General features: G+C 44.2%; 1 protein-coding gene across 1 annotated transcript in view; it reads right to left on the bottom strand.

Annotated features, from left to right (window-relative positions):
* LOC124555806 (ecdysone 20-monooxygenase) overlaps window positions 1-24460 on the bottom strand; it is a 173972-nt gene that overhangs the window by 114984 nt on the left and 34528 nt on the right. The window contains exon 2 of the mRNA XM_047129867.1: window positions 1984-2143. Within this exon, the coding sequence (XP_046985823.1) occupies window positions 1984-2137 (154 nt within the window). The 5' untranslated portion in view covers window positions 2138-2143. The remainder of the gene's footprint in view (window positions 1-1983; window positions 2144-24460) is intronic.

The following is a 24460-nucleotide window of genomic DNA, read 5'->3' as shown; positions in this document are numbered from 1 at the left end:
CCTTATAATACTTTCACAAGTACTACAGCACAAAAGCTAGCAGTATCAATGATCAAACCTGGTACCCTTCGTACGACGAACTAACGCTCTACCGACTTCTCCACGTGAACCCCACACAGCAGATGCTCACAACTGAGCTTTACTTGTGCTCCGTAGGTCATGTGGTACTTTTTACTTACTTTTTATGGACGTTCTCCTAGACGGCAGCATAAAGCGCAAACTATATCTGCATTTGGTACCGATCTGAGTGTCTGCCATCTGAAGATTTGGGTGTCAGAAACGGTCGAGTACCTACGGATAAGCCGACACATGTGTTCTCTTATTTGAACTCGTCTTCCACTGAGCGAAGTTCTGGGAGATTGGGTTATGGCACTCCCCTTCTTCTCTCGTTAGCTCTACATCTACAACTACATAGATACTCTGCAAGTCACACTTAAATGCCTGTCAGAGGGTTCATCAAACCACCTTCACAATAATTCTCTACTGTTCCATTCTCGAACAGCGCGCAGAAAAAACGAACATCTATATCTTTCCGTGCGAGCTCTGATTTCCCTTATTTTATTATGATAATTGTTTCTCCCTATGTACGTCGGAGTCAACAAATTATTTTCACATTCGGAGGAGAAAGTTGGTGACTGAAATTTCGTGAGACGATTCCGCCGCAACGGGAAACGCCTTTGTTTTAATGATGTCCATCCCAAATCCGTGAGACTCTCTCCCCTATTTCGTGATAATACAAAACGTGCTGCTCTTCGTTGAACTTTCTCGATGCACTCCGTTAATCCTATCTGGTAAGGATCCCAGACCGCACAGGAGTACTCCAAAAGAGGCGGACAAGCGTAGTGTAGGCGGTCTCTTTAGTAGATCTGTTATATTTTTTAAGTGTTCTGCCAATAAAACGCAGTCTTTGGTTGTCTTCCCCACAACATCTCCTACGTGTTCTTTCCAATTTAAACTGTTCGTAATTGTAATTCGTAGGTATTTAGTCGAATTTACGACCTTTAGATTAGACTGACTTATCGTGCACCGAAGTTTAACGGAGTCCTTTTAGCACTCATGTGGATTACCTCACACTTCTCGTTATTTAGGGTAAATTGCCAATTTCCGCACCATTCAGATATCATTTCTAAATCGGTTTGCAATTTGTTTTGATCTTCTGATGATTTTACTACACGATAAAGACAGCATCATCTGCAAACAACCTAAGAAGGCTGCTCAGATTGTCTCCTAAATCGTTTATATATATAAGGAACAGCAGACGGCCTGTAACGCTACCTCGGGAAACACCAAAAATCACTTCTGTTTTGCTCGATGACTTTCCGTCATTTACGAACTATGACCTTTCTGACAGGAAATCACGAATCCAGTCACATAACTGGGACGATATTCCATTAGCACGCAATTTCACTACAAGCCGCTTGTGTGATACAGTGTGAAAAGCCTTTTGGAAATCTAGGAATATGGAATCAATTTGATATCCCTCGTCAATAGCACTCAACACTTCATGTGCGTAAAGAGGTAGTTGCGTTTCACATGAACGGTGTTTTCTAAATCTGTGTTGACTGTGTGTCAATAGACCTTTCTCTTCGAGATAATTCGTAATGTTCGAATACAATATGTGTTACAAAATCATGCTGCATATCGACGTTAATCATACGGGTCTGTAATTCAGTGATTTACTCCTACTACCTTTCTTGAATATTAGTGTGACCTATGCAACTTTCCAGTCTATGGGTACGGATCTTTCATCGAGCGAGCGGTTGTACATTTTTTAATATTTCAAATACGAAACGAGTCCAGTGGTAAGTAGGCAGCTGATTTTCGCATCATTACCACTGGAAATGTATATCTCCATTTTAGAACAAAATACTGTGGAAAATAGGTTGTTTGGGCAGCGGTTTTTCCGCCCGGTCTTGAAAAAAAAGTACTTTTTTGGTTAAGTTGTCAAGGAAATGAAAGTTGTAACTGTGTGAGGTGACTTACGTAGGACGCGCGGGAAGGGCTTTGCCCTATGCACGAGGCTCTTGAAGGCGGCGGGCAGGAACTCGACGGCGAGGAAAAGCGCCGCCAGCAGAAACGCCAGCCGCTCCAGGGCCTCCGAGCCCGCGCTCACCACAGCAGACAGCGCCCCCAGCATCCTCCTCTGCAACACATCAGCCCTGTCATATGCTCACCAATTTTCTGCTTACCTCAATGAATATATTTGTTAAAGGAAGTCTTCTAAGCACGATGAGCTGCACATGAAACCCATATTAGCCAATAAACAGACACTGGGATCACAAAGGTCATGGCATAGCGACGTGCACACAGACAGATGGCTTTAGTATCGCGTATATAAGGTATAAAAGGGTAGTATATTGGCTGAGCTTGCATTTGTACTCAGGTGACTCATGTGAAAAGGTTTCTGACGCGATTATGGCCGCACATCGGGAATTAACTGACTTTGAACGCGGCACGGCAGCTGGAGCTAGAAGCATGGAACATTCCATTTCGGAAACCATTAGCGAATTCAGTATTCCGAGATCCACAGCGTCAAGAGCGTGTCGAGAAGACCAGATTTCAGGCATTACCACGGACTACGTAGTGGCCGAAGCCTTCACTTAACAACCGAGAGCAGCGGTGTTTGGTAGAGTTGTCAGTGCAAAGAGACAAGCACCTCTACGTGAAAAAACCGCGGAACGTACGACGAACAAATCCGTCAGGATACAGTAGCGAAATTGGGCCATAATGGGCTATGACAGCAGACGAGCGACGCGAGTGCCTTTGCTAACAGCACAACATCGCCTGCAGCGCATTTCTTGGGCTCGTGACCGTGTTTGTTGTGCCACAGACGACTGGAAAACCGTGGCTTGGTCATCTGAGTCTAGATTTCAGATGGTAAGAGCTGATGTTAGGTTTCGGGTGTAGCACTGCCCCCACGGACCCAAGTTGTAAACAAGCACTGCACAAGCTGATGGTGTCTCCGTAATGGTGTGGGCTGTGTTTACATAGAATTGACAGGGTCCTCTGGTCCAACTGAACCATTCATCGACTGTAAATGATTATGTTCGGCTACGTGCAGACCAACTGCAGTCATTAATGGACTTCATGTTCCCAAACACTGATAGAATTTTTATGGATGGTGTTTTGGCGTAACGACATGCGCCGGCACGACGATCGAGAACGGAAGACCAGAGAGGGCTATGAGACGACGTCAGCCAATAGTACACTGACGAACCCCTCTCTAGGACGAGACCAAGACATTGCTTTCAATGAAATTGTATATACCGAGGGACACTGATTATTTGCATGCCCCATCTGCTTGCGGCACACCTTTGTGAATACACAAAGTTAAGTATTGTCAATTTAACTTGCTATAATAAACTCCATTAATACGATATGCTTGAATAGTTGTCTAGCGATCCGAGGAAACAGCTACCTAGGCACCCTGTCTTAGACGAGTGGGCAGAACGCAACAGATGACAATGCGCTATTTCGCCGAGGCACAACTGTTCGCGATCGGTTTGAAGAATATTCTGGACAATTCGAGCGAATGATTTGGCCACCTCGGTTGCACGAAGTGGGACATAATCGAGAGGTCAGTTTGTGCACAAAATCCTGCACCAACAACCCTTTCGCAGTTATGGTCGGCTATGGAGGCACAATGGCTAAATCTTTTTTAGGGTGTTGCCAGCGACTTGTTGACTCCATGCCACGTCAAGTTGCTGTACTGTGCCGGGAAAAAGGAGGTCCGACTCGATATTAGGAGATGCGTCATATGACTTTTGGCACCCCAGTGCAATGAATGTGAATTTTATGGTTTACATCACATAAAAAGGGTCAAGGTGTTAACGTTTAGAATTCCGTCGGCTGTTCGCAGTCGTTCCTGTTGCCTATACGGAGGTGTTCGCAGTCGTTTTTGTTGTCTATACGGTGGTTCAACGACAGAAGTCTGTAGCGAAATGTAGGAGGAGGGAGAACCGGTGCAGGGACTTGCGGTTGAGCCTGAGCATAAATAAATTTAACGTACTGTACTAAGTAGAGGAAGAGATGCAGTATTGCTCGATTACATAGTTGGCGATCAACTACTGGAAACAGTAACAACAAAACTATTGTCGACATAATCGCCATGAGAGAATTCAGCAACTGTATACGGGTAGATATTTAAGATAATAGTACTCTGATATGTTTTGGTGAGTAGACAAGACGGGTTGCTGATGTAATTACTTAGATTTGAAGATGATCCACTGCGATCCAAACATGTAGTCGAATTAAAAAAGTGTGCAGCTGAGACGGAACAATAATGAGATTATCTTAAATATCCAGCAATAACAAAATTCGAAAGAGTAACACCGTGAAGCGACAGTGTGTCCGGAGAGTCTCGCTATCAGTCCAGAAAATTATTACTTGTAAAACATTAGAGATAGAGTATCGTGGTTTGTTGTAAAACATTTAAGCCGGCCGAAGTGGCCGTGCGGTTAAAGGCGCTGCAGTCTGGAACCGCAAGACCGCTACGGTAGCAGGTTCGAATCCTGCCTCGGGCATGGATGTTTGTGATATTCTTAGGTTAGTTAGGTTTAACTAGTTCTAAGTTCTAGGGGACTAATGACCTCAGCAGTTGAGTCCCATAGTGCTCAGAGCCATTTGAACCATTTGTAAAACATTTTTAACAACTCTCAAAGTTGTATCGTTTGTCCTTTTGCAGATTTGACTCGAAGAGCATCGAAACGGCGATAGACCAGGAGAAGGTCCAATGTGGCATCTGATATGTAGAATTCAAAATTCAAATCTGTGCTACGGTGTTATCGAAGCCAGTATGGGAGGGCAGCACAGGCAAAAACAAATATAATGAACTACTTCAAAACTCTTAAAGAGTTCGATAGTGTCAAACACCATCCCCGAAGTGGACACTCCCTAGTGTCTTGAGTACGTGTTGACAGAGTGCAAGCTGTATTTCAAAGCATCCCCCCCCCCACTCCACACAACACACACAGAATTTAATTGGTCGTGAATCAAACGAACTGCAGCTAGCAAGATCAACTGGCAAGCACTGCAGCGAAACGATCGTCCTCTGCACTATGCAATCACGTGTTCCATACTGGCCTCCATAGATTCTTACAATGGCTAAATTAAGAAGTGTCTCTTATCAGATGAAGCAACATTCCACATTTCTGGACATGTGGATCGCCACAGCCCGCAACTCGTGCTCTTGCTGTTGCATTCTCGCTTCCCGCGCCCGGGTTCCCGGGTTCGACTCCCGGCGGGGTCAGGGATTTTCTCTGCCTCGTGATGGCTGGATGTTGTGTGATGTCCTTAGGTTAGTTAGGTTTAAGTAGTTCTAAGTTCTAGGGGACTGATGACCATAGATGTTAAGTCCCATAGTGCTCAGAGCCATTTGAACCATTTCGTGGATCGCCACATTAGGATTTGGAGCTTCTAAAACCCACACAACACGCCTGAAGCTTAATATTTGGTGTTATAGTGATAGATTTGTTTTTCCTCGCAGACAAGACCATAACGTGAAATGTTTACCTGGGCACGCTCGAACAGTTCCTGCTACCATAGGTCAAAGAGCTGCAGCCGACCATCATCTTCCAGCACGATGATGCACGCCTACATTGGAGTTTGAACGTGCGGGATGTGTTGAATGACACAATTCTTCGGAGGTGGTTTGGTAGGATAGTCCCATCGGATGACCCCTTCGCTCTTCAGATGGTACGTCATTAGGCTTCTTTTGTGAGGTTACGTCGAGGCTCGCGTATGCACAACACCACACTGCTACCCTTTGTGCACAAATCAATAAAGCAATCAGAACTGTTGATGCAGCAATATTGGCCCATACATTTGCAGCACTGGAATATCGCCTTGAGCGACGGGTGGGGTACACAATGAAATCCTGGCAAAATAGAAAAAGCTTTAAGAGCTGCTTTACAAGAAACAGCGATGCTCTATCTCTAATAGTTTTCAATATTTTTTGAAATGAAAATAGGACTTTATGGTCACTCTCTAGAATGGCGACATGAAACTAACTGTAGGAAAAGCAGATGCCGGACTGGGTGAAATTTAAAGAAAAGAAAGTCATTCATGAAATAAGTGGCATAAAAAACACTCATTCCACTGAATCAAGAGTATTGCTCGTCAGTGTGAACTCTTACCAGTTTGGATTTACAGAAGAGACACAACGAAGAGCGCTGGGTTTTTTAAGAGCCACAGTATTACACTTCAGTGGAAGTCTCTAGAAGAGAGACACTGTGCAACCCGGAGGGAGATACTGTTGAAATTCTGAGAATGTACGTTCCAAGAAAAGTTGGAAGGCATATTACTTCCTCCCACATTCCACCGACGAAATGGATGCGATGAGAAAATTAGAGCTCATACAAGTCTTACCGAGAGTGATCCCTCCCACGCACCATTGACGAATGAAATAGGAAAGGAGGCGGGATGGGTGGGGGTGAGGAAGTGATCGTGTTTCTTGAAGTACCCTCCGCCTGCGCTGTACAGATGTACGGGGGATATACAAAAATATAGAAACAACAAAAAGCCAACACCTTAACGTGCCTAATACCGTGTAGAAAACACGTTGGCGTTGGAAACAGCTTCCAGTCGTCTCGGAATGGATAAAAACAGTTTCTGGGTGGATGTAAACGGAACCTTTCTTCCTTGAAATTAGTGGCAAGCTCAGATACCGATGATGGGGGGTGGATAGCGATCACACACCCTTCACCCCAAAGCAGACCAAAAAGGCTCAATAATATTGACATCTAGTGAGTGTGGTGGCCAGGGGAGGCACAGTAATTCACCCTTGGGCTCACAAAACCAGTCCTAAACGACGCGAGCTGTATAAACAGGGGCTGTGTCGTCTTGTCACCTCTGTATTTAAGAAATCTTGTACCGTGGGATGGGCCTGATCACCCAAAAAGGTCGCGTAATGCTTGGATGTAATGCGACCTTGCAGAATAACCATGGGGCCCGTGGTATACCTGCCCAAATCATAACCGAACTCCCGCCATGTTTCGCTCTTGGGAAGTAAACTCGGCCAGAAGTTGAAACAGTGTGAAATAAGACTCATCCGACCAAATGACTTTCATCCATCGCTCTACAGTCCAGATTTTATGGCTGTGGCATCAAGTTTCCCTGTTATGGGCATTTACATCACTGGTGAGTCGTTTCAGCATTACAACACGCCCCCAGCTGACAGTATTCGCGAGTGCGACACTCAGTCCTGTCGTGATCTTTGCAACTGCCACCCTGTTACTTTTCGTCAGAATCCTATTCAGTGACCGTCTGTCACGATCACACAATTTTGTCCCATTTGTGACTTATGTTGGTCGATATGGGGGGGACACCAAACAGCGACGTCATGTGACTTAGCGAACGATGTTTTCCACTTTCCCTGCCTGCGGCATAAATCATCAGTACGGTGCCTCTTGAAACACCAAACACTTCGGCTTCCGTGGTTACGGAAGCAGCCACCATTCAGCACCATCAGAGTGCTCTCCGACATAAACGCACTTTCAACTACATAGACACAGTTTACAAAATGCATAACACTGTGCTGTGTGTGGTAATGTTATTTATTCTGCTACCGGTTTCGGTCTTAAGGGGGGTAGGACGTCAAACGGGCCGACTTGGAGCAGGAGAGGCACCACAGGACATTTTAATTTCCACTGTCTATACTTTTACAAGTAAATTCATAAAACTTCGTCAGCATGCCCAGGAAGGATTCAGGATTCACACTCATCACAGCGGAAGTTCAAAAACATACCAAAATAATTTTTTTACGTGTGAAATTTCATCATTTTCTCACTTACTATTGGCTGCATTTGTTGCTATAGGTACACTTTTCTTCATAAGTAAGAGAGACTGTTTGATGAATTTTGCACAGCATACAAACCATACTTACAGGTGTCTGAAACTCTAGAATCTATTTAATTCATGAAAAAATTAATGAGCTCTTACGTTTTAAGCTTTATGTTTAGATAAAAATAAAATTTTGCAGTTAATTATCTCAATTTTTACCACATTTTTTAATAAATTTGGAAAATTCTAGAGTTTCATACACCTGTAAGTATGGTTTGTATGCTGTGCAAAATTCATCAAAGAATCTCTCTTACTTGCGAAGAAAAATGTATCTATATCAACAAATGCAGCCAATAGTAAGTGAAAAAAAATGATGAAATTTTGCATGTAAAAGAAAATTATTTTGTTATGTTTTCGAACTTCCACTGCTATGAGCGTGAATCCTGAATCCTTCCTGGTCATGCTGACAAAGTTTTATGAATTTATTTGTAAAAGTATAGGCACTGGAAATTAAAATCACCTGTGGTGCCTCTCCTGCTCCAAGTCGGCCCGTTTGACGTCCTACCCCCCTTAAACCATCATCAACGGCAGAAAAATTATCGCAGATGCATACATGCTTTGACATACTTTGCCACTGACAACCATAACTGCCAATAAAAATGAAAAATTGTAGCGAGATTACAATACGATGGCTCATTCACCATCATATTGTAATCTTGCTACAATTTTTCACAGAGAGCGCATTGCTATGCATTTTGTAAAATTCGTACATACTGTTCACCAGTGCCTAAGCAAGATATTCAGTTTACACAGTACAGACACTGTTGCGACCACAACTGACCCTTGCAACGTATGGAGTACGTTGCACATGTGCAGCAGCACCACCTGCAGGCTTCGTTAGCATCTGCATTTCTCGCGGTGTTCGCATATTTTTGTCCAACTCCTGGAGATGTAGTACACACGACGGGATTGTTGTAGATCCTTGAAATTTGTGTAATTTACGAATACGACTCACTAAGCTTCTGTGAAGATGTTAAACCTAAGTAACGGACGGAAACAAACGTGAAAATATTTCAAATTATCTGCGTTCAGTTTCAAATTAGCACCGTCGTGCAAACAATTCACGAATCCTTGTGTGGCAATACCTGCGACGAGGTGGTTTCGGACCAGCTGCAGAATCGTGTTGTGGTAGCCGACCAGCTGAGTGCGCGGAACGTGGGGGTGGAGGCTCAGCTGCCGTGTATTTTGCCAGCAGCGACGCAACGGCATGTGCAACCAGCCACCTGGAGAGAGGGTTGGCGCGCAAACAGTTGGCGGCGTTACCCAACCCGGAGTCCCCTGCGTGCAAAGCCGGCCGCAGATGCCTACCGACGGTCACCGGCTCCGGCGCGGTGCACTCTCAAAGGCGATCCGGAACGGGAACAATAAAAGGCGAGAACACACGCCTCACTCCATCTGTCTACAAGTGAGGCTTCATTTCTAGCAGATGGAGAGCTCGCGTTCTAAAGTCGTCTCGACGTCAAGTTCGTAAAAAACGGAACATAGACTCAGTTGAGCGAGGGCAGACAGCGCTTTGACGTATTTTTATGATACATACTAGGACGAGAGAATCCGGGTTTACCCTCAATGCAGAATCCCAGTGTTTTAAAGCAGTTTATCGTCTCGATTGGTAGGTCGACAGGTCGTCTGGAAGAGGCTATTTGTTACAACAAATCAATTTTTTTGTCTATGTGCACGAGTTTAAAGACACATTATCTGTTAGTAATTTTAATTCAGGAACGTGAAGTTTGCGGTTGTTAGTCTGTATAGTTAAGAGCTGATATCGCAAAAAATGTTACACGAATTCAGCACTCAAGCCAAAAGTTGTGGCCGGCCGGAGTGGTCGAGCGGTTCTAGGCGCTACAGTCTGGAACCGCGCGACCGCCATGGTCGCAGGTTCGAATCCTGCCTCGGGCATGGATGTGTGTGATGTCCTTAGGTTAGTTAGGTTTAAGTAGTTCTAAGTTCTAGGGGACTGATGACCTCAGCAGTTAAGTCCCATAGTGCTCAGAGCCATTTGAACCAAAAGTTGTGCCAAGGAATCGAATAACAAATATCATACCACGTAATTTGCTCGAATGATGATAATACATCGTAATTTACATACAAGTAACGAGTTTGAAACTATTATTTTCCTTTATAATTACACCCACCAGAACGACATAGACAGTGCGTCGAACTGCGAGGGTCGTCCAATAATTAAGTTTCCCTACTTTATTTCTCCGCATGGTTAACTGTGCCTCTTACATGTGATGGCTGGTGTGGTTGGTTCAAATGGCTCTGAGCACTATGCGACTTAACTTCTGAGGTCATCAGTCGCCTAGAACTTAGAACTAATTAAACCTAACTAACCTAAGGACATCACACACATCCATGCCCAAGGCAGGATTCGAACCTGCGTCCGTAGCGGCCGCTCGGTTCCAGACTGTAGCGCCTAGAACCGCACGGCCACTCCGGCCGGGTGGCTGGTGTGTTCGACTGGTATGTGTTAACAACGCTCACACCGACATATGCTGCATACTGCAGAATGTTGCCAGTACTCCGCAAGCTAGCATGGAATTACTACTACAAAGTGTTTTCGTATGTGTATGGTGTCTGTTCTTTCTGACATGTCCGGATGAACAGACACCATACGCATATAATTCCGGCTATCACAAGCCAAGGATCATTTCTGTGTGGATGCACACATACTCTCGAACTCAGGCGGGAATAGGTGTTGCCACGAAAATTGATATTAATGGGCAGGGAGCACTACGTTCGAAGTGTGTGGGATATGTTGAGAATGTGAGTGTACTGGGGGCGTGCTTGGGATAAGTCCGCGCAGCCGTGTTAGTTCATGTGTTCTCGGTGGATAGCTGTCCTCTGTAACAAAAAACTGAGTGAAAGGGTCAACGGTGAACTTGAACAAGCTTCATGGCACGTCTGCCCCCAGCAAATACAACGACCAATAACGAACAAAATGAGATTTTAAAAAAAGGTTAGAACGCCTGCTTAGTAAACAGAAGATCCCGCGTACGAACCCCGGTCGGGCACTCATTTACAACTCTCCCCGTTGACTCTATCAACGACCCGTACACAGCTGATGTTTGTAATTCATTGTCATTTCAAACTGTTTTCGCTTGTGAGTTGCGCTCTTTCATTCGTTTTTTCGCTGAAAAAGCTATCCGCTCTCGATATCCACCAGAAGTTAACCTCTGTTTATGTATGACCATTCAAATGGGAATGAAACCCAGGTTCGTCATTTGAAAAAAAAAAAAAAAAAAAAAAATGGTTCAAATGGCTCTGAGCACTATGGGACTTAACATCTGTGGTCATCAGTTCCCTAGAACTTAGAACTACTTAAACCTAACTAACCTAAGGACACCTCACACATCCATGCCCGAGGCAGGATTCGAACCTGCGACCGTAGCAGTCGCGTGGTTCCGGACTGAGCGCCTAGAACCGCTAGACCACCGCGGCCGGCTCCTCATTTGACTCCTGAGGCGAGACGTCAGGGCATGGTGTGGAAGAAACCTGCCGAAAATGCTCAAAAACAGGCAAAGGTCACACATTCATCAGGGAAAGCTATGGCAGCCATCTTTTGGGAGTGTAAGAGGGTGTTTCCCATTCATTACCTCCCTCGCGACAGCACAGTGGAGTCGGAGACGTATCGTAATGTCTTGAGGAACCCATGAGCTGCCATCAAGAGAAAAGGTGTTGGACTTCTGTCTCGCATAGTTCCCTTCCTTCAGGACAATGCTTGGCCTCATGTAGCTTGAATGGCCCAGTTAGAACTCTGTGAAGATTCAACTGAGAAGTGTTCTCGCATCCTCTGTATTCACCAGATCTTGCCCAAAGTGACATTCACATCAAGAATGAACAACTGGTTACGATCACAGGAACCGACCTGGTACAAAACTGGTTTGGAAGCACTTGCATCACGTTACCAAAAATACTTGGAAAAAAGTGGCGACTATGTAGAAAAGTAACGGAAACATTGTACAGTGTCAGTAAAATTATTTCAAAATGATACATTGTGTATAATTTTTTATTATGAAACAGGGAAACTTACTTATTGAACGCCCTTCGTAGAATATTCGCCTGTGAAGCTAAATTACCTGTTCAACATGTTGACGTGGTATGCAATTTTCATCGATCAGAAAGCTCAACATATGAGGCCAGTTCACTTAGTGAGCGAAAATTCCAATCCACATTCATCTCACTATTCTCTCCGCAAAGATTACACCAACAGTGCTCAAAACGGGACGGAATTTTATCGCTGATTATCAATTACCTTACATGTTGTAGAAACAATAAATCGTTGAGTCGTATGTGAAGAAATGTTGCAAAAATTGATAAGGCTGAATAGTCCTTCAAAAGAATTCTCATGGGAGATCAGTTGAAATTATTGTCCTCGTTATCGATTAACCCTTTCGTAATCCAATGAATTAAAATTCCGCACATTACTGTAAAAATTGTTTTTCTGCTTTTGGAATGAATACTAAATGAGGCCATGTTTTTAAATTTTGATTGTTGTTTATGGTTTCATAATGTCTGAAGTGGGACGTATATGCCCCGCTGGACTCGAGGAGGAATAGAGGAGTAGACTGGCTCCCTAAATTTATTCTTCCTCCAGTGCAGCGAGACATAAGGGTCCCATTAAATTTCTTTTTACTATTTTTTTTTTTTTTTTTCTAGGGGTTAGGATCTGTAAAAAGAAGAAATCACTGGGAAGCTATAGACCAATTCGAGTATCGGTGAGAAAGAAATGCTACTGGTAGTAAGTCACTCAAAAGGTGGCATCGTCTTTCTGATCTTCTTTTGAACACTGCAATAGTAAACAGTTTCATCATGTGGAACTACAAGAATGGAGGAAAGTGTGACCATCTTTCCTTCCACCTTCCTCTTGTACGGCAACTTTCAACTGGGAGAAATATAATGAGAACGGGAAGGCAAGCTTTGGACACAGAAAAAGACCACGAGTTTGTGGAATTTCCCGTTTCATATCAAATAAAGGGAAATAAAAGATGATTATAGCACCAATTAAAGTATATAAATGTAAAGCATTAGACACAAATATCAAGAAAAGGCACAAATAGAAATTTTCTGCACACACTGGCCATGAGTCAAAACCACTAAAAGAATTTCAAAGTGATTTATCAATAAATATGTGCACGAATCTGTATATTTCTAACATAGGGCAAAAAAGACAATAAATTCCTTCAGTGAGCTTATCTATACCAGAGAGGAAAAAAAAATTACATAAAACCACCAAAAACCAGGACACACAGTGCTCAAATGTAACAATTAAGCGCTATCTCGGGAATTAGGTCCCAAACAATGAGTCTGTTGGGGCCAAATAGTTTGATACAGTTTCATAATCCTGTGAAATGAGGGAAATAAATTTGTAAGTGGTACACGCTCTTCAAGAAAAGGTTAAGTTGCACTGATTTATTTAATTTAATCGCATGGCTAGGGCCCCCGTCGGGCAGACCATTCGCCGGGTGCCGGTCTCTCAATTTGACGCCACTTCGGCGACGCGCAGTCCATAAGGACAGCACGACACCCAGTCCCTGCGCGGAGAAAATTCCCCGACTCAGCCGGGAATCGAACCCAGGCCCAGAGGATTGACAATCCGTCACGGTGACGATTCAGCTACCGGGGGAGTTGCACTGATGAAGTTTAGCCACATAACTGACAGGATTATTAAGTTTAGCATATCAGCGATATAATAATTCGAAGGATGTTTCTCAGTTCCTATGTTATGATTTCTGAGTTTCAGAACTTCCACACATTTTCTCAATATCCTGCCAAGGAAAGGAAGTCTGCCACCTGCCTTACCTACGACTGAGACTATATGATCATTCAACTTCATAGCCCTACATAGTGTTCCACACACGTATATGTATGAATTAACTGATTCCAACCGTGACTTATTGATACTGTCGTAATAAGATATTACTTTTTTATGTAGTGCACAATTTTAAATTTCTGAAAATTTAAAACAACTTGCCAACCTCTGCAGCACTCTGAAACCTTATCAAGATCTGACTGGACATTTGTGCAGCTTTTTTCAGATACTGCTTCGTTATAGATAACTGCATCATCTGCAGATGTCTGAGATTACTCTTACTTAATATACAATATGAACACTAAGTGTCCCAAAATATGCTCCAGAGGCATACTAGAAACTATTTCTACTTTTGTTGCTGACTCTCCTTCCAAGATAACATGCTGCGTCCACTCTAGCAAGAAATCGTCAAACTAGTCACTAATTTCGTTAGGTATCCCACACAATCGTATGTTTGTTAATAAGTATATGTTTTGAGGAACCATACTGGTTCATGTGGAGGATATCACTGTGTTAGAGGTATTAGTTGATCACAATATTATTGAACCTGAGAGTGAGAGCGTTTCGGTGGGCTTATCGCGCCTCTTTATCTTGATTATTTCATCAGGACAAGCTGAACCACAAGTTTCCCGGAGGCATTAACAGTGCGATAAGTTTTCCTTATTCGCCACTGTACTTGTTTCCTGTAACATCACCGCATTTTTCCGACAACGGGCACGGGATGCAAAGTGCAATAACACCGTGGTCGGGTTGTATATCATTATGTTTGCGCTCGGAATGTTGTTGTTGTTGCCGTCGCCTTCAATCCGAAGACTGGTTTGATGCAGCTGTCCACGTCAGTGTATCCTGTACGATCCTTTTCATCTCTGCATAACTACTGCCATCTGCATCCATTTGAACCTACTTAATGTAGTCAAATCTTAGACTCCCTCTACAATTTTAACCCCCGCCCTCTCACACTTCCCTCCTTTACCAGACTGATGATTCCAAGACGCCTCATAATGTGTTCTGTCAACCGATGCCTTATTTTAGTCAAATCGTGCCATACATTACGTTTTTTCCCCAACTCAGTTCAGTAAAACTGATGTGAAGCCATCACACAACTGTTATTCAAACAATATTGAATATTTTCAGTCCATTTGCCAGTCGTATGATTATTGCCACAACATGTTTCGAGACAACATTAACCCATTTTCAATTGCTAAAAACAAGGAAACCGGATAAAACAATCCTCCTTACACCGACACAGATGAGAACTGGGTGGAGAAATCGGGAGTGTATGAAGTAAAATGTCAGGATTGTGAAGCGTGATATGTCACGCAGACGGGATGGAATTTTTAAGTTGGCTTTAAAGAGCATAATAATATAGAGAACGGCTCATCAGCTGTAGCAAAGCATCTCAAGAATGAACAGCATTCGTTGGGGGATATACCGGAAAGCATGAGGGTGTTGCAAGTTGAAGAAAGAGGGTGGCGTTTTAAATGAGAGCACGGAAGTGTCCAAAAGGAAATTTCTGGGCACACTTAAGAAGCAGCCACTAACATATTTTACCTAGTGACACAGGATTTACGCACGCTTTTTTTCCGTTCAGATTGCAGTGTAGTGTTAGTTTTAAGTTAGAATGGGCTAGGACCAGATAGGCATTTCTCAAAGGTTTTATGACTGCCAGTAGCATCATTGGTGCTGAGCATTAGGCATTAAGTAAATATTATCATTGGTAAGTGATGGCAGCAACTTTCAGTTTGCAAGTGTACCTCGGGAACAGTGGACGCAACTGCTTGTGATGTTTTATAGCTTGAGTTGACGGTGCATCTGTGCAGCTTGTTTTTAAGTTGTAACGAGGCCTAATTCCATAAAAAAATTTAAGCTATGTTATAACTCGAGACATTGGTAATTCTTATATGCCTGTCAGTATAATGAGGATTTTTTTTCTGGTTTTCTTGTTTCTGGTGCCGGCCGTTGTTGCCGAGCGGTTCTAGGCACTTCAGTCTGGAACCGCGCGACCGCTACGGTAGCAGGTTCGAATCCTGCCTCGGGCTTGGATGTGTGTGATGTCCTTAGGTTAGTTAGGTTTAAGTAGTTCTAAGTTGTAGGGGACTGATGACCTCAGATGGTGAATCCCATAGTGCTCAGAGCCATTTGAACCATTTTAACCTTGTTTCTAGCACTTGAAAATGGGATGCTGTTGTCCCGAAACTTGTTGTGACAATAATCATACGATTGTCAAAACTACCCCCGAACAGGCCATAAAGGCCCAACGGTACCGACCGGCCGCCGTGTCATCCTCAGTCCACAGGCGTTACTGGATGCAGATATGGGGGGGGGGGGGGGAGGGGCATCTGGTCACTACACCGCTCTCCCGGCCGTATGTCAGTTTCCGAGACCGGAGCCGCTGCTTCTCAATCAAGTAGCTCCTCAGTTCGCCTCACAAGGGCTGAGTGCAACCCGCTTGCCAACAGCGCTCGGCCGACGGGATGATCACCCATCCAAGTGTTAGCCCAGCCTGACCGCGCGTAACTTCGGTGATCTGACAGGAACCGGTGTTCCCACTGCGGCAAGGCCGTTGGCATACGATTGACAACTGGGCTCAATACCAATTCAGTATCTCCTCATTAGTTATTTGATCCTCCCATATAATCTTCTGTAACACCACATTTCAAAAGCCTCTATTGTATTCTTGTCTGAACCCCTTATCGTCTTCGTTTCACTTCCGTACAAGGCTACACTGTAGACAAACGGCGTCAGAAAAGACTTCTTGATAGACTTTCTAACTCTTAAACTATATCCGATGTTAATGAGCTTCTCTTTTCGTAATTTCTTTTCTTGCTGTTGCCATTATCATTTGAACTACACTCTATTTCGACCCCTCCATAGCCGAGCAGTCAACGCTACAGACTCACACGACGGACCAGGGTTCGACTCCTGGTACTGATAGAGATTTTCTTGCTGTTGCATTATCATTTAATCTCCTCTCTGTTTCAACCCCCACCCCCTCGTAGCCGAGTAGTCAACGCGACAGACTTTCATGCGGCGGACCGGGGTTCGACTTCCGGTACAGCCAGGGATTCTTCCTTGGTGGGTGGACTGCACCTTGGTACACTCAGACTCGTGAAGCCAGTTGAGCGATAGCGGCTCCAAGGTCGAAACGTGGACAACGGCCGGGAGTGTAGTGTGCTGACCCCAAAGCTCCTCCATACTGCATCCGATGACGAACGCTAAGGATGAAAATGCGGTCGATCGACTATTTCCTCCTATTTCTCTGTCATCGTCAGTTATTTTGCTGCCCAAATAGCAAAACTCATCTACTACTTTTAGTGTCTCATTCTCTAATCTAATTGCCACATCACCGTCCGATTTAATTCGACTACATTCCAGTACTCTTGTTTTACTTTCGTTAGTGTTCATCTTATAACCTCTTTTTAAGACACTGTCTACTCCGATTAATATTAATAAGAAAAATCGCCGTTGAATTAATTTACATTCATTACGTGACGACCGGTTTTCGTCAATGAACATCAAATGTGCTCACCAAACCGTGTTGCCTGCACTAGTGGCTCGCGATGCTTCTGCCAGACGGTCGTTATGTACCTGAATGTGCCTTTAACGTTACGTACGACAATCAGACTACTTCAGTCATGACACTGATACAGTTTTCTGAGGAAGACTATTGGGAATATCATCTGATGGTGCTCATTGAATGAAACGGGTCGTGAAGTAATAAATATAGTTTAATATTAACACGCATCAACTGTGGAGCACAAGATGATCAAGGTTATTTACTATACAATGCGTTAAACAGTGCTTCAGAATCCTTTGCCGTCTGTGACAGAAATACAGTGTCATCGCCAAAAGCAGAGTTTTTATTTCTTTTCCCTAAACTTTAATTCACTTCTCAAATTTCTCCTTGGTCTCCATTACTGCCTGCTCAATGTACAGACTTAATGTCTTCGCAGATAGGCTACAACACTGTCTCAGTCCCTTCTCAACGACTGCTTCGCTTTCATGTTTCTCCACTCTTGTAACTACTATGTGGTTTCTCTACAGGTTGTAAATAACCTTTCACTCCTTGTATTTTATCCCAGCTACCTTCAAAGTTTCAAAGATCCTAGTCCAGTCAACATTGTCCAAAGCTTTCTCTAGCCCTACAAACGCTATAAACGTAGATTTGTCTTCTTCAGCCTATCTTCTGCAGCAGTGGAAATCTGTATAAATGCACGGGTCCTACGAAAGTAATAGTACAATGCCTGACGCATTAATGTGTCGAATTTATTATGAAAGTAAAAGATACATATAATACAAACATTCATGACGGAATTACATAGGTACTTCATTAACACAACTAAAAAAAAGGCATTTGCTTTTTCTGAAGGTAAAATGGTATAAAGCCACTCACTGTCCTGTTGTTTTACTGTATTGTTAGTACTTTGTCTGCGGTTCTAGGCGCTACAGTCTGGAACTGCGCGACCGCTACGGTGGCAGGTTCGAATCCTGCCTCGGGCATGAACGCGTGTGATGTACTTAGGTTAGTTAGGTTTAAGTAGTTCTAAGTTCTAGGGGACTGATGACCTCAGAAGTTAAGTCCCATAGTGCTCAGAGCCAGTGCTTTGTCTGACATTCGTTGTTCAAATTTCTTCGGCATTGATTTTGTTCGGGTTCGTAGTTTTTGCAGTGAAACAGTCGTCCACACTTTTCGTATCGCTCTTTTCAGCTCACATACGTCCTCAAATTGTCTTCCAATGCGGTTAACACACCGTGCAAGTATTCCCCAAAGATTCTCTACGGGGTTGAAATCTGAGGTATGTGGAGGCCAGGGCGAGACACCGATATCTTTACCTCCAAAACCACATTTTGGTTGTAGCGGAAACATGCACAGATGTATTATCTTGTTGAACATTAGATTTTCGTCCTTTAGGTCCTTACAAATCATAATCAGTTCTGTCTTTAGCATCGCAGTGTACATGTTAGAGTTCATTCTAGTGTTCAGCGGAGCGATGCATGAGTTACCTTCAGCGCATAAGGCTGCCCAAATCATTACACTTCCACTACCAAACTGCCTGCTCATACTTAACTGCTCCTCTGTTCTGATCAGACGATGGCAGCCTGTACGCTTTTGTGCTGTAAGTGTCCCTTTACATTTCCACTTCACTATCACATCGCAAGCAGTGGACGTAGGGATGTTTCGGAGCGTGGAAATCTCGCGTACAGACGTATGACACAAGTGACACCGAATCACGTGACCACGTTCGAAGTCCGTGAGGTCCGCGGAGCGCCCCAGTCTGCTCTCTCACAATATCTAATGACTACTGAGGTCACTGACATGGAGAACGTGGCAGTAAGTGGCAGTACAATGCACCTAGTATGAAAGACGTATGTTTTTGGAGGTGTCCGCATACTTTTGATCACATAGTGTATGTTTTTCAGTAAACTCCAATCTAGCTTCTTTACATTTCGGTGTTAGGGCAGGTTTATCCACTCGTATCTCGAATGCAGGAGGTTTGTTATGTGACAAAATTTTGGTATACACGTCTGGCAGTTACTGTCAACTGAATAACTGTTTGTGGCTCTCGCTTTGAGCAACAATAACTGTTTCGATGCCTCACATAATTTTCTACTTAGCCCATGTTTCCCGTTCTGTCCATATCGTGTGCTAAGTCTAACGAAATTAACAATCACTGTACATGAAAGATTCAATCTTGGTGGTTTCACAATTAGAGAGTCCCATTTCCTTCCACGGACCGATTTTTGCTTTTTCATCACCTGGTACCAGTTTTCTATGTGCCATTGTCATAATCATGATTTATGTACTTAGCACGGACTGTCACTAATGGTGTTTGTTTCCTTCCTGCAGTAAAAGGTCGTGCGCAGACACCACTGCACAGAACCGACTATCTTTATACCGAATTCCACCCTCTACCACCTAAATCGTCGATGTCTTGGTATATACTGTACTATTGACATCAAATGCGATTCCATTTCAATGTATTTGTCGGTATACGGATCTCATACTACCGCATATTCACTGTATACAACTATTCCAACCTACAGTGTTAATTTTCTTACACAAATCCAAGACTTTATACCGATTTCCACCACTGTATGACAATTTGTAAGGTGAGTATTGTTTCGCGTGTTCCTATTCCTCCGGAACCCAAACAGATCTTCCCTTGAGGTCCGCTTTGACCAGTTTTTTCCAAACTTCTGTAAATAATTCGCGACGGTATTTTGCAACCATCGCCCAGAATATGTTCTACAGTTGTAGAATAGAACAATGTTATTGAGAATTGACGGTAGTTTTGTGGATCACTTGTGCTATCCGTTTCGTACACGAGCTGACAGCGGCGTGTGTTTACGCATACGGAGTGCTCGGAGGTGCAATCGGTGGTGAAGAGCGCACCGGAAGCGGCTGGCGGGCCGTGGGTAACGGCACCGGCCGACTAATCTCACGCCAAACCTGTTGCCGGCGCTGCGGCCCGCGGCTCTGCTGGGAGCAGTGGCCAAGCGCTCGCCACAAGTAAGGGGCACTCACACCAAAACCAAACAGTTGGAAAAAATAGCCTGTTTATTATTTTAAAAGTAAGATGTGTAGTAAATGAAGAATAAAGACTTATAATGTTAATAACGTTGTTTTACCTAAAAAAAAGTCGGAGGCATTACTTTTCAGTGTGCCAGCGTGCATTTATCTCTCTCTGAAACGAGACAGTCAGTGCCTGCTACATCTACATCTACATCCATACTCCGCAAGCCACCTGACGGTGTGTGGCGGAGGGTACCTTGAGTACCTCTATCGGTTCTCCCTTCTATTCCAGTCTCGTATTGTTCGTGGAAAGAAGGATTGTCGGTATGCCTCTGTGTGGGCTCTAATCTCTCTGATTTTATCCTCATGGTCTCTTCGCGAGATATACGTAGGAGGGAGCAATATACTGCTTGACTCTTCGGTGAAGGTATGTTCTCGAAACTTTGACAAAAGCCCGTACCGAGCTACTGAGCGTCTCTCCTGCAGAGTCTTCCACTGGAGTTTATCTATCATCTCCGTAACGCTTTCGCGATTACTAAATGATCATGCAACGAAGCGCGCTGCTCACCGTTGGATCTTCTGTATATCATCTATCAACCCTATCTGGTACGGATCCCACACTCCTGAGCAGTATTCAAGCAGTGGGCGAACAAGCGTACTGTAACCTACTTCCTTTGTTTTCGGATTGCATTTCCTTAGGATTCTTCCAATGAATCTCAGTCTGGCATCTGCTTTACCGACGATCAACATTATATGATCATTCCATTTTAAATCACTCCTAATGCGTACTCCCAGATAATTTATGGTATTAACTGTTTCCAGTTGCTGACTTGCTATTTTGTAGCTAAATGATAAAGGATCTATCTTTCTGTGTATTCGCAGCACATTACACTTGTCTACATTGAGATTCAATTGCCATTCCCTGCACCATGCGTCAATTCGCTGCAGATCCTCCTGCATTTCAGTACAATTTTCCATTGTTACAACCTCTCGATACACCACAGCATCATCCGCAAAAAGCCTCAGTGAACTTCCGATGTCATCCACAAGGTCATTTATGTATATTGTGAATAGCAACGGTCCTATGACACTCCCCTGCGGCACACCTGAAATCACTCTTACTTCGGATGACTTCTCTCCATTGAGAATGACATGCTGCGTCCTGTTATCTAGGAACTCCTCAATCCAATCACACAATTGGTCTGATAGTCCATATGCTCTTACTTTGTTCATTAAACGACTGTGGGGAACTGTATCGAACGCCTTGCGGAAGTCAAGAAACACGGCATCTACCTGTGAACCCGTATCTACGGCCCTCTGAGTCTCGTGGACGAATAGCGCGAGCTAGGTTTCACATGACCGTCTTTTTCGAAACCCATGCTGATTCCTACAGAGTAGATTTCTAGTCTCCAGAAAAGTCATTATACTCGAACACAATACGTGTTCCAAAATTCTACAACTGATCGACGTTAGAGATATAGGTCTATAGTTCTGCACATCTGCTCGACGTCCCTTCTTGAAAACGGGGATGACCTGTGCCCTTTTCCAATCCTTTGGAACGCTACGCTCTTCTAGAGACCTACGGTACACCGCTGCAAGAAGGGGGGCAAGTTCCTTCGCGTACTCTGTGTAAAATTGAACTGGTATCCCATCAGGTCCAGAGGCCTTTCCTCTTTTGAGCGATTTTAATTGTTTCTCTATCCCTCTGTCGTCTATTTCGATATCTACCATTTTGTCATCTGTGCGACAATCTAGAGAAGGAACTACAGTGCAGTCTTCCTCTGTGAAACAACTTTGGAAAAAGACATTTAGTATTTCGGCCTTTAGTCTGTCATCCTCTGTTTCAGTACCATTTTGGTCACAGAGTGTCTGGACATTTTGTTTTGATCCACCTACCGCTTTGACGTAAGACCAAAATTTCTTAGGATTTTCTGCCAAGTCAGTACATAGAACTTTACTTTCGAATTCATTGAACGCCTCTCGCATAGCCCTCCTCACACTACATTTCCCTGCGCGTAATTTTTGTTTGTCTGCAAGGCTTTGGCTATGTTTATGTTTGCTGTGAAGTTCCCTTTGCTTCCGCAACAGTTTTCTAACTCGGTTGTTGTACCACGGTGGCTCATTTCCATCTCTTACGATCTTGCTTGGCACATACTCATCTAACGCATTATGTACGACGGTTTTGAACTTTGTCCACTGATCCTCAACACTATCTGTACTTGAGACAAAACTTTTGTATTGAGCCAACAGGTACTCTGAAATCTGCTTTTTGTCACTTTTTCTAAACAGAAAAATCTTCCTACCCTTTTTAATATTCCTATTTACGGCTGAAATCATCGATGCCGTAACCGCTTTATGATCGCTGATTCCCTGTTCTACGTTAACTTTTTCAAATAGTTCGGGTCTGTTTGTCACCAGAAGGTCTAATATGTTATCGCCACGAGTCGGTTCTCTGTTTAACTGCTCAAGGTAGTTTTCAGATAAAGCACTTAAAAAAATTTCACTGGATTCTTTGTCCCTGCCACCCGTTATGAACGTCTGAGTCTCCCAGTCTATATCCGGCAAATTAAAATCTCCACCCAGAACTATAACTTGGTGGGGAAATCTACTCGAAATATTTTCCAAATTATACTTCAGGTGCTCAGCCACAACAGCTGCTGAGCCAGGGGGCCTATAGAGACATCCAATTACTATGTCTGAGCCTGCTTTAACCGTGACCTTCACCCAAATCATTTCACATTCCGGATCTCTGTCAATTTCCTTCGATACTATTGCACTTCTTATCGCTATAAACACGCCTCCCCCTTCACTGTCCAGCCTGTCTCTGCGGTATACATTCCAATCTGAGTTTAGGATTTCATTACTATTTACGTCTGGTTTCAGCCAACTTTCTGTCCCTAGTACTATATGAGCGTTGTGACCGTTTATTAATGAGAGCAGTTCTGGGACCTTTCTGTAGACGCTCCTGCAGTTTACTATTAGCACATTAATATTGTTATTCCCAGTTGCATTTTGCCTACTCCTACCTTGCTGCGTCTCAGGAGGCGTCTTGTCGGGCCTAGGGAGGGGATTCTCTAACCTAAAAAACCCCCATGTGCACTCCACACGTACTCCGCTACCCTTGTAGCCGCTTCCGGCGTGTAGTGCACGCCTGACCTATTCAGGGGGACCCTACATTTCTTCACCCGATAGCGGAGGTCGAGAAATTTGCACCCCAGATCTCCGCAGAGTCTCTGGTTTAAGCCTTCCACTCGGCTCCAAACCAGAGGACCGCGATCGGTTCTGGGAACGATACTACAAATAGTTAGCTCTGATTTCACCCCGCGAGAGAGGCTTTCCGACTTCACCAATTCCGCCAACCGCCTGTACGAACTGAGGATGACCTCTGAACCCAGACGGCAGGAGTCATTGGTGCCGACATGAGCAACAACTTGCAGTCGGGTGCACCCAGTGCTCTCTATCGCCGCCGGTAGGGCCTCCTCCACATCTCGGATGAGACCCCCCCGGCAAGCAGACAGAGTGAACACTGGCCTTCTTCCCCGACCTTCCCGCTATTTCCCTAAGGGGCTCCATCACCCGCCTAACGTTGGAGCTCCCAATAACTAATAAACCCCTCCCCCCGTGTGTCTGCTTGGACCTTGCTGAAGGAGCAGCCACATGTCCACTCACAGGCAGAGCGGGCGATGCCACACGGCCAGTCTCCACATTTACCCTCCGCCTCGTGCGCCGCGAACGCCGCTGAACCCGCCACTCCCCTTGGGGAGAGGGTGGCCCAACCGCGCCCAGTACACGCGAAGATGTCTCGACAGTAGGGACAGTGGGTGAAGCATGTAACACCTGGGGTGTACCTTGCGACGCACCAGACTCCCCACTGCCGCTACACTCCGAGGCAGCAGCCTGAAGACGGCTGGCCGCGGCCATCAACACGCTCAGCTGTTCGCGAACAGTGGCCAGCTCCTCCTGCGTCCGTACACAGCAGTCACACATCCTATCCATCCTAAGGAATCAATTTACTGAAGAGAGTTAATCAACCTTTAACTAGACTGCTAATTCACTAAAGGCGGCTGTTTATTCACTAAACTGTGGTTGCTAGGCACTTCTTGTAGAAAACAATGAAAATAGCACTACCTGTCTCTGGACTGTATTGAAAACAAACACTAGCACTACTGGCACTATGGTTGACTAAAGGGACTCTCTCTGACTGTATTCAAAACAAACACGAAATCTATGGAACTATTAATAGCGCTCGACAATTAAAGCTTCCTAAAAGCAAATACACACGGAAGAAGAAGTGACAA

The sequence above is a fragment of the Schistocerca americana genome, chromosome X, assembly GCF_021461395.2.
Source record: "Schistocerca americana isolate TAMUIC-IGC-003095 chromosome X, iqSchAmer2.1, whole genome shotgun sequence".
Lineage (NCBI taxonomy): Eukaryota > Metazoa > Arthropoda > Insecta > Orthoptera > Acrididae > Schistocerca > Schistocerca americana.
Note: the sequence above shows the minus strand (reverse complement) of the source record. Positions and strands in the feature narration are given on the sequence as shown.